We start from the raw sequence: 11,447 nt of genomic DNA on the forward strand, positions 1-11,447 counted from the left end.
TTTATAATCTAAAATTAGGCGTGATATGGGTCTCAAATGACTACTTAAGAGTAATTGTGACTGTTTTCAGTATTGATTTAAAAAGCAAATCTGTATAAACAGAGTGGAATTTATGTAATGTTTTATGTAAGAAGATTCCTCCTAATCCTAAAAGCATTATGGAGGCAACACACAACCCACACGATTTGGTAAAGCTGCAATTGGTATAGCATGAGTGATGCTGTATGAATCTTGCAGTAATCCGCATTGGCCACTGAGGGGCCACAGTGACCAAAAATGAGTCATCAAGAGAGAAGTATAAGGTGTCCAATCAAATCGCAGCAGGCTGGTAATCGCACATATTTACATGCTTGCATGCATACATCCTTTCTTGGTGTATACACTTTTATTTCTTTTTCTTTAAAACAGAAAATGATAATTTCACAACAGGCCATCTCAAGCAAACCCTCACATTAACCTGCCAACATCTACAAAACTGTATCAAAAGTGCACCATAGTGTTATACATCTTTTCTGGTTCTATCCTCTTTTTTGGCTATATCAGTAATATTATTATAATTCTCATAATATTTATACAAATATCACTCTGTACAAGGTAGAAATACATAACCCGCAGTGCCCCACACCTGGAGCGTGTAGACCCCTCCCCTCATTATAATAAACACACCCCTTTCCCCCATGCACAAGTCTTCAGCCTCCTCACAGCCACAGGAATCACAAGGTTGCAGCTTGAATGTTGATGCAAATCCCCGTCAAATCCTACAGTCTTACATTAAAACACATTCTCTCTACAGTAAAGGACTTAACACGAGTGATAAAATGCTCCCACAACGAAAATACAACTGACAGACAACGTTCAAAAGGCCTTCCGACTGAATCATGCCCAACATAACTGCTGCATCGAGACCGGCGAGGGAGGGCTTGGACGGGTGGGGTGTGTAAGGTGCCGCTGCTGTAAAGAACCTGCACGGGTGGTATGCGGCAGGGTTCTGCAAACAGGCACGCTTGTCGCACAGGTGTCCATAATCGGACGCCCCTCTGGTCTCTCTCAGTCTCTGGACTGGTAAAACAGGATGTAACCGGATTCTGAGTTCTTGGAGATTTCCGAGGTTAATCCATAGAACTCCTCAATCGCCTGGGCATCAATTTTCTACAAAGACAAACAATTTGACATTTTAATCCACTTGATTTATTGAAACCAATGATTTTGCATTTCTTCAATGAGGAGTGGAAGCTTACCTCTACGATGTCATCATCAAACAGCAGCCAAAAATCATGACTCTTTACAATAGCAATGTAGTGTCCCCGATTTGGACCGCTAAAAAGAAAATAACACACGAGTAAACTTTGTGGAGGCAAAATAAGTGTAAGTAGTTCAAAAAGTTAGTTTACCGACTAACCTGCCACAATGCACCACCACAGCGACCAGATCATAAAGCCTCTCGGGATTGGTGGCGTCTCCAGATGTGTTAAAGAGGCGGAGCTCCAGAGGGAAGACCACACGGTAGCTTAGCTTAGTGTAGCGTTGCAGTTGTTCCATGTATTTAAATCTCTTCAAGTGCAAAGCGAGGATCATGGGAAGTTTTTTAACCCGCATCCTACAGAGACACACAACGCATTCACGTATCAATCTCATAGAGTATAAATTTATGGTAAAAAAGGGAATACAAAATACCAATGCTAACCGTTTGTGTGCCTCCTGTTTACTTCTGCATTCCTCACAGTAATATTTATACTCGCTGCACAAGGTCTCTGTATTACTAAAACCTCTAAAAAAAAAACAGTAAGAGAAATTATAGTTCATTCAAATAGACACAATCATAAGTAGAGATGCACCGATAAAAATCCAAAAATCGACATCGGCCGATAAAAGCAATTTCTATCTAAACTATCAGCCGATAGTTTAAAGGGATAGTTCACCCAAAAATGAAAATACTGTCATTAATGACTCATCCTCATGTCGTCCCAAACTCATAAGATCTCTGTTCATCTTTGAAAACACAGTTTAAGATATTTTACACTTAGTCCGAGAGCTTGTCGACCCCTCATTGAAAATCTATGTACGGCACACTGTCCATGTCCAGAAAGGCAACAAAAACATCATCAAAGTAGTCCATGCGACATCAGTGGGTCAGCTACAATATGTCGAAGCATCGAAAATACATCCCGGTCCAAAAACAACAAAAACTACGACTCTATTCAGCATTATCTTCCATTCCACGTCTGCTGTGAAGCGCATGCGCGAGATCCAAGTCACGTGACTGCAGTGACGCGGTTGACGTAAGACGCGGCTGACGTGTTATCTGGTGCGCCCCAGCTGTTTTTTTTGTGCGCCCGGGCTTCGTTTACAGGCGAGATGCAGGCTGTAAGTTTGAAAAAAAGAAACGTTGCAAACAAGTCTGAGGATAAAACGTCAGTCGCGTCACTGCAGTCACCTGACTTTAGTCTCGTGCATGCGCTTCACAAAAGACGCGAAAGACAAGACAATGCCGAACAAAGTCGTAATTTTTGTTATTTTTGGACCAAAATGTATTTTCGATGCTTCAACACATTCTAACTGACCCACTGATGTCACATGGACTACTTTGATTATGTTTTTTTATTACCTTTCTGGACATGGACAGTACACCGTTACTAGATTTTCAATGGAGGGTCAGAAAGCCCTCGGACCAAATATAAAACATCTTAAACTGTGTTCTGAAGATGAACAGAGGTCTTACGAGTTGTAACGACATGAGGGTGAGTCATTAATGACATTATTTTCATTTTTGGGTGAACTATCACTTTAAGAACAGCCATTAGTCATGGCCGATATATCTGTCAATCAAAAGAAAAAAATGCAATGAATTTGAGCTCAGTGTATAGAAAATTTAAAGGAACAGCACTGGTTTAATGTTTAAATATTAAACATTTTATATGAGTGCATCTCTATTCATAAAATGTTAATGATTGTTTTGCATTGGGTTTATGTATGTTTGTGTGTTTCCCAAAGTGTTGTCAAACCTGAGACAGTGTGTGATTGAAGTATTCTGCTCAACATCCACTGACAAATCCAAGAAATCCTCATCTTTACTACTTATCTGCAAAATAGAAAAGTCACACCTCAGTTAAAGCACAGCCAATCACAAGTCCATCAAAAAATTAATCGGGATGTCACGTCTTATATTGAAGAAAGGGCTTGTCCATCAAATATGCATATATTAATCTGTATGCTACTTATCGTTTCACAAGTGAGGCATCGCGTCTCATTGGTCAACGTGCCCTGGAAGATCTCATGAACCCAGGTGGAGGAGGGTGGGGTACTGTTATTGTTCTGTGAATCAAGTGTACCATTGGCCAGTTTGCCGTTCTGTTTATCTTGCTTGCGCTCTTCTTGTAGCAGGTCTGCTATAGTGTTCAGCAGGTAGTTCAGAAACTCATGTGCATCTTGTTGCATGTAATTATCAAACAATTCTGCGGACAACCAGGGAGACGAAATATCACTGTCAGACCACAAGCAAAATCCAATTTTCGTGCCAATCCGTGGAATTGACAGTGTTACATGCAATTCAAACATTTTTATTGAAACACACTCAGTAACAGTTTTGACCTAGAATGAAGTAGTGGCTGATACACCTAGGGTTATATTTGTATACAAAGCCTAAGGCAGTCGTAGTGTTCCTACTATCATTCGAATTCGGCTTAAGGCAAACTAGGAATAACCTGTTGGGTCAAAACTGTATTTCATTACAATTCGCCTTCCTGTTCACTGTACCATTCTCTTTCCGTAGTCTCGTGATGAACTTTTTAGGGGGTATCACCCCTACTTTCCTCTTCTGGTTAGCTATACTGTGGAACAGATCAGCCAGGCACGTGAGCAGGTTCTCCTTGCGTCGTGGCTGGCTTCTGTAGGCGAGGATCTTCTCCCGGAACGGCCGGCAGAAGTACAGAGCCTGGAGCACAGAATTACAGTAGCAGGTGTTTCCAAACTGTGGATGAAAACACAAACAAACACACACGATGATGAAAAATCTTCCTGGAGGAGACAATGTTAGAATTCAGGGAGCATCTTTGCTTACGTTGACCAATCCAAAGTAATGCTCGTTGACAGGAAACTGCTCCGAGCCGATCTCTTTCTCCAAAGCGGAGGCATTGGCGCCCTGAAAGACAGGAAGTGCACAGCTATTCAGGCACTTATAGGTGCGTACAACTTTATTAAGAGTCCTGAACCTAAATATACAACCAGTCCCAACACTAGCAGAATGCCTAATGAGCAATATAGCTGATGATATATACACAATACATTTACAAAATACAGTTAAATACCATGAATTAAGATGTATACAACATTGCTTAAATGCAACAATGATGTGTATTATTTTACAATATCTGCTAACTATTCATCAAACATAAATTATTTTATACTGATTGGGTCATTTTGGAGGATAGCACTAGTATACTTTATTATTTACTATTGTAGTTTACTGTAAAATATTATAGCAATTATTACTATAGTATAGTATTATTACTGTAGTATACTATAATGCAAGTCAGCTGATAAACTTCTGTAGCATACTTTAGTATTTAGTATGGTTCAAAAACAGCAGTATCTTGAAGTTTCCTTTAGTAAATAGTAAAGTATACTTGTTAAGTATAAAGTGTATTTGTTAATGTGGGTTAAAATCGCAATATTATACACATACACACAAAAACAAAGCATGTAAAATCTCACCTTATGAAATTGAGAGCTAAGAAATGTAACTACGTTAAAACACATTTGCATTTTACTACCGTGTTCTTTAGCATTATATGCTTTCTAACTAAATATTCAACGTAAAATAATGCAAGTCATCAATCAAACGAATAAACCTGATAAGCTATCCAAGATATGGAGTTACAAAGGGGATGGGACACTGTAATCACGATGTGACCGCACTGGAAGCAGCCATAGCACTAAACCACAGGTACACAGAGCGCATTTGACAAAAAATATTTTGCTCAAGTTTGCAATGCTTAACACAATGCTTGCCTAAAACACAACAATGTTGTGTGGTTAAACTAAAAAAATAATCGGAACTGATCAAAATGTCACTGGTTCACGCTTAATACGCACGATCATAACCTGTGCTGAATGACACTTCAGCTCAGCAGTTAGCACATCTTTGCTCTGCTGCCTTTAGCAAAATCCTATAAGGACGGACGAAATACAGGGCTAACATTGTGTTATAAAGACAAAATATTGGTATCACATCACATACGATTCGTATCGATATATTATTTAGGCCCAGTGCAGAATTTATAACAGGCACACACACGGATAAAGACAGCTCGCAACTGCAGCAGAGGAAAACTGGCAACCCAAGGAGTCCAATCCCAGTCACCATTCACATAACTAATGCTGTACACTAACGATTATAGCTTCATACAAGCAATGGCGTCCGATAATCCTCGATTGAGGTGATATTTACTCACCATGGTACAAAAAGAGGCAAATTTGGAAACTGTCATTAGGATTTCCATTCGCCCAGCGCCATCTTCCACCCAATCACCGCGCGGAGGCGAAGAGGAGTCCCCGTGAGGACAGACTGCGTCCCTGCCAGAGGGCATTCCGCGCGGTCCTAGCGCCCTTCCAGAACTTAATCTGATGCAAACAGAAGTAATGTTGTTAAATTAACCAAAAGATACATAAAGTATATTGATCATTTGTTGCTTATTGGTTAAAGGGGGTTATATATTTAATTATTACATTTTGTGCAAACTCTTTTTTTTTCTTGGTTTATGCCCTTGTGTGGGTCAATGTATATATTTACTGGGCCTAAAACAATTCCAGCAATGTCACAAAAAAAACTTTTTTTAGCAATGTCATCAACATTTATTGCATAATCTCAGTAAATTGTTCCTTCTTTTGTTAAATGTGTTCTTAGCATTAATGTTAGGATAGCTTGTGACAACACTTACATCTATAATTACATTTTATTAGTTAATTCCGGTTTCTGAGCGTTTATTATCGTGAAGCTTATTATTGAATAAAATTAAGCGAAATTACATTGTAATTTACATGATTAATTGAAAATAAAACTAGGTAAACTAGCAAGCCGGTGTTTTAAACAAATAAATTCACGTCCAAAACAACGAACGAACTTGTTATTTTCATAGCGATGACATCACTGCCCTAAAAAAATAGAGCTGATCATTTTACTCAGGCAAATGAGTAGTACTCCTATTCGTGCTTTGAAGGAAGAGCCGTAGGACCCCATCAGTCTCTTTCCGCCGTACCCGCCATCTTGCGAGCAACCGGGGGTAAGATGCGCTCCAGACATTGTGTTTAAAATCATTCATTATGTAGCATTCACTGATCAGAATTGCCATTTAAACGCCCAAATATTTCCTTAACAAACGTAGTTTCGAAATTAAGTCCATTTGTTTGTAGATGAGAGCTGTAAAGATTAAAAATAAAGTGTCAGGCTGTAGCGTGTCTGTTCCATGTGGCCATGCATGTACAGTGTTGGATTAGTTGGAGACTAGTAAAGATAGACAGGAAAATCTCAGTCGTAGGAATTTGTCTGAATTTTGGTAACATGCTAGATTGAATCTAAATTCAGCGATGTCTCCATGAGTAAGTTTAATGGGTGGGTATAATCGAGCTAATGCGGATTTTAATGTGGTCCCAAGTGTGCACGAGCATTTACTTGATAGTTTTAATAATCGCTTATTGCTTTAATTAGTTTTAAAAATCGCTTATTGCTTTAATTAAATTAAAGCCAAACTTTTAAAGTGCTTGGAAATTCACTTGTTTTTGGTCATGATGTTTTTTTGAAATGAGAAGGTTAACGAGTGCCATCAAAAACATTTTTAGGATTACCTTTTGTTCGTATGTCAAACTCATCAGTGCGGTTTTAATAGGACATCAAAGGTTATTGGATAAACTGTCTTTGTTTATTAATACTAAGTCTAACTTGTTTTGTCTTTTTTGTGTCCAGTAATCAGGCATCATGACGAACACAAGAGGCAAGAGGAGGGGGACCAGGTATATGTTTGCCAGGCCCTTCCGCAAGCATGGTGAGTTTACTTGAATCCCACTACTTTTTCTGTGCTGGCAATGTTGCTATAGACGGTTTTAATATTGTTTTTTTTACTTTGCAACAGGTCCAGTCCCACTGTCCACCTACATGCGTATCTACAAGAAGGGTGATATTGTTGATATCAAGGTATGTTTTATTTTATAAGCAGAATAATTGTGATAACTTTCTGTGATAAACTTACGTGAGACATCACCTATTTCAACAGGGCACAGGTACCATCCAGAAGGGTATGCCTCATAAATGCTATCATGGCAAAACAGGACGTGTTTATAATGTTACACAGCATGCTGTAGGCATCATTGTCAACAAGCAAGTCAAGTAAGTATTGCTTTGGTCACGTTACATCTATTACGATTACATATAGACGTTTTTAATTGAAACGCTCATTAGCAGCAGTTTACTTTGTATCATTTTCTCCCATTAAAACAACATTCTTGAAATGTTGCCTGTAGCTATAAGTTGCAATGCATCCCCAGATTCACTTTGCCATAAGGGCAGCCCAGTGTCCTCTATGGTCATTCATATGGGGTAGAGTAGTTACCCATATGCACCCTGGGCAGACTTATTAATGCCTGTGCCAGATTGTCAATATGGGAACATGAGACTAAGGATTGAAGTTTGTAAATTCATATAAACCTGTTATTGTATTGATCAGCCATTGTTGTTACTTTCAAGGGAAAGATCCTGGCTAAGAGAATTAATGTGCGTATCGAGCATATTAAGCACTCAAAGAGCAGAGACAGCTTCCTGCAGCGTGTAAAGGAGAACGAGAAGATAAAGATCGAGGCCAAGAAACAGGGCACCTGGGTTGAGCTGAAGCGCCAGGTAAGGGGAATTCTCTTGCTTTATATGCACTGTTTAGATTTTATGCCCTTTGGTACATCTCTTTAATTAGCAATTAAATTAGTTTTTATTATCAGGATGTTTAAGTTGGACACAATGTACGCCGTTTTATACATCACATCTTTTATATTTAAAATGATTTACAATTGTGATATCTTCAAATGTTAGTTTTATGGCTGGTAATCATCCATTTCTAGGCCTTTGCCACCTTAGCAGATCCTTTTATTGCATTTGTTGCTGATGTCTTAATCTCTTTCCTTTCATCCAGCCCGAAGCTCCACGGCCAGCCCACTTTGTCAGCACCAAGAACAACGAGCCTCAGCTTCTGGAGCCCATCCCCTATGAGTTCATGGCATAGGTCTGCTGACCAAAATAAAGTCCTTTGTACCACATACTCTGTTCAAAGCTTTTTTTGATGACAAGGTGCTGAATTTTTTTTTTTTAATGCGGTTTTTGTGGTCAAAAGTTTTCAGTGGTCTTATCCCCTAAGATTTTCTTGTAACTTGTCAGGTTTCATTTTATGGGTTCTAGCAAACATCAGGTGTGACTTCAATGTGGCCCTTAGTAGGGGCTTCCTAATGGCCAAAGAAAAGGAAATATAGTGCAACATAAAGTTGTAATGGGCATTTGAAAAAAAATGACTGCCGAAGATCTGCTTGGTAACTTTGACTATTACCCTGTGTTTTGAGTCTGAGCAATTTTTAAAATCCCTTTTATATCAGAACAATTAAAAATAAGTTGATGTTTGTTCACTAAGGTGTGAAGTGAACAGAGGCTTACCTGTAAAGTATTTTTTAGTCCCAGGCCTAGATGATGCATCTTGCTCAATGTATGTTGGTAACAAGAATATATCAATTGATTGTTATCAAAGTAATTTCTTTAATGGCAAAGACATTTCAGTTGTTAATTTTATACTAGTTAAAATACACTGAAGCCATTTTGACAGTATTGAAAACAGTCAGGGTCACAAGCATCTTGTGTGTGTGGGGTGAGATTTGTGAAAGTTCATATGTTCTGTCACTAGAGGGCAGCTTTAGCCATTGGCCCAACAGCAAGTGCCAACCATCAATTATAACTGCATTATAGCAAGGGTTCTCATTCTTATTGTGGCCAGGAACCCCTTACAGAGGAGAACAAATTCCAAGGACCCCCTTAAAATTACTAAATATATTTTTAAACTGGTTTTACAGAGATTCAACTTGTTTAAGAGGGTTATTTTTTTTCAAATTACATTTGGTTAGCCTATAGTTTTTAAATGAACTTTCTCAAATTCAACAGTAGCAGGATAGATGTGGTTTTTGGATGTAAAATCCGCTTAATATAACACAATTATATAATTTAGAACAAATGTCATGGACCCCAACTTTACAGGACTGGTTTCACAGACAGTGCTTAGATTATTATGATAGGAGTAAGCTTTAGTTAAATAAGGACATTATGGGGCTCTGTTTCTCGGACAGAGATTGTCTTGAGCAGGGACTAGGCTTTGGTTTGATTGGGAAATGTAACTAGTTTTGGCGAACATGCTTTGCTAGAAACATTACTGGTGTGCATTTTGAGGCAAATGGGGCAGTTACCCTGACAGGAATTAGGCTAGTCCTTGACTAAAATAAAATTAAGAGCTGTCCAAACTGAAAACAACATGCACTGAAATATCTTAAAATACACCAGTGCACTTTGTTTTGCCTCAAAATGCACACGTGTTTTTGGTGGGGCATGTTTGTTGGGACTAGTTATAGTTCGTAGGTAAACTGGGGCCTGGTCCTGGTTTGGGCTAGTCCCTGTCCGGAAAACCACCCCAATAAGTTGTTTACAGTTTATATGCATTTTAGTCTGCGGGCCTATATAGGCTTAAAGGGATAGCTCACCCAAAAATTACATTTGTCATAATTTACTCATCCTTAACCTGTAAGAGTTTTTTATTCTGCTGAACACAAAGGAGGATATTTTGGTGAATGATGGTACGCACACGGTTGACTGTACCCATTCACTTCCATAGTATTTGTTTTTCCTACTGTGTTGGTCAATGTGTACCTTCAGCTGTGTGGCTGCCATCATTTATCAAAATATAATCATTTCTTTTCAACAGAATAAATAAACCCAAGACCTGAGAAATTGTACTCTTCTCCACAGTATCTTTAACATGCCCACAGTATTAAAAAACTGTTAGATTTATAATAGATTCATTTTTTAGAAGTTATATAAAGAGCAACAGATTACCCTGTATTAAACACCAAACAGGTTTTTAATAATATAAAAACAAAGCTATTTAATCTTAATTAATTTCTCTCTTTTAAAGTGTAAACATAAACAAGTGTTCTATTGTTACAAATAAGGACTGTCATGACCAACCCCAAAATCTAAAAATTTGTTAACTTAATATGGTTTGTGGAGTGTCTATGTTAATATCTCTCTGGTGTGTGTGTGTGTGCGTGCGTGCGTGCGTGCGTGCGTGTGTGCGTGCGTGCGTGCGTGTGTGGTTTGGTGTGTAAGTGAGGACCACCTTCTTGTCTATCTTGACTTGTGCTGTGTAATCGGTGCGACTGAATGCCTGACTGGATATCTGACAAATATGTTATCTCGTCCCACCTTAGCACTTCACCCAATATTTGCTTCAATTAGAGCCAGTTTACCGAGATACACCACAGCTGTGTGGGAGTTTATGATGATTGTGAGAAACAGCCTTAATCCCATGACGTTCTCGCACTTTACTTATAAAAAACGTATTTGTGACCAAAATAAAGATCTTTTTTTTAATTGAGATGTATACATCACCCGAAAGCCAAATAAATAAGCTTTCCATTGATGTATGGTTTCTTAGGATATGACAACATTTGGCCAAAATACAACTTATTGGAAAATCTGCAATCTGAGGGTGGAAAAAATCTAAATATTGAGAAAATCACCTTTAAAGTTGTTCAAATGAAGTCCTTAGCAACACATATTACTAATTCAGTGTTGGGGAAGGTTGCTTTTGGAAGTGGTGCATTGCAGTGCTGGGTTGCTGCTGAGCCCCTGGGGTGAGATTGGAGTAAAAGAATCTAAAGTTTTGTTTCATGTGCTCACGTTAAACCTTCATGTGCATAATTTTTTTAAAGTTTAGTTTCGCGTGCTCAAGTGAAACTTTCTCGTGCGCACATGAAACTATCGCGTGCGCACGTAAAGGCGAAAGTTTCGCGTGAGCACATGAAAGTTTCACGTTGACTAAACTTCAGATTTGTTTTACTCCAATGTCACCTTAGCGCCTCCGTAGATTTTTTTGCTCCAATGTCGCCTTGGGGGCTCGGTAGTAACTTAGTATTGTAATGCATTACTTTTAAAAGTAACTTTCCCCAACACTGATAGTACGCACATAAGCACGGGATAGTTTCACGTGAGCACGCGATAGTTTCGCGTGCGCACGCGAAACTAAACTTTATTTAATTTTTGCTCCATGTCCCATTAGGGGCTCCGTAAGTTACTTCCCTAAAAAGTAACTAATTGCGTTATTTACTTACCTTTCCTGAAAAGTAATGCTTCTGTTACTTTTAAGTTACTTTTGCGT

General features: G+C 38.6%; 2 protein-coding genes across 3 annotated transcripts; one reads left to right on the forward strand and one right to left on the reverse strand.

Moving 5' to 3' along the window:
- Positions 1 to 363: 363 nt before the first annotated feature.
- usp12a (ubiquitin specific peptidase 12a) lies at positions 364 to 5,611 on the reverse strand. 2 transcript variants are annotated; one of them, XM_073864266.1, is made up of 9 exons: positions 5,451 to 5,611; positions 4,058 to 4,138; positions 3,754 to 3,967; positions 3,212 to 3,452; positions 3,003 to 3,071; positions 1,685 to 1,768; positions 1,400 to 1,597; positions 1,239 to 1,317; positions 364 to 1,149 (listed from the first exon to the last, which is right to left on the reverse strand). In XM_073864266.1, the coding sequence occupies exons 1-9, from the start codon at positions 5,583 to 5,585 to the stop codon at positions 1,048 to 1,050; spliced, it is 1,203 nt and encodes a 400-aa protein (XP_073720367.1). In that variant the 5' UTR covers positions 5,586 to 5,611; the 3' UTR covers positions 364 to 1,047. The 2 variants fall into 2 exon arrangements, with proteins under 2 accessions (XP_073720367.1, XP_073720368.1); XM_073864267.1 differs by lacking the exon at positions 5,451 to 5,611 and adding an exon at positions 4,711 to 5,411.
- Positions 5,612 to 6,198: 587 nt separating this feature from the next.
- On the forward strand, positions 6,199 to 8,295 carry rpl21 (ribosomal protein L21). Its single transcript, XM_073864268.1, has 6 exons — positions 6,199 to 6,278; positions 6,959 to 7,037; positions 7,125 to 7,186; positions 7,266 to 7,374; positions 7,731 to 7,885; positions 8,172 to 8,295. The coding sequence occupies exons 2-6, from the start codon at positions 6,971 to 6,973 to the stop codon at positions 8,259 to 8,261; spliced, it is 483 nt and encodes a 160-aa protein (XP_073720369.1). The 5' UTR covers positions 6,199 to 6,278; positions 6,959 to 6,970; the 3' UTR covers positions 8,262 to 8,295.
- Positions 8,296 to 11,447: the final 3,152 nt, after the last annotated feature.

The sequence above is a fragment of the Misgurnus anguillicaudatus genome, chromosome 25 (genome assembly GCF_027580225.2).
Source record: "Misgurnus anguillicaudatus chromosome 25, ASM2758022v2, whole genome shotgun sequence".
Lineage (NCBI taxonomy): Eukaryota > Metazoa > Chordata > Actinopteri > Cypriniformes > Cobitidae > Misgurnus > Misgurnus anguillicaudatus.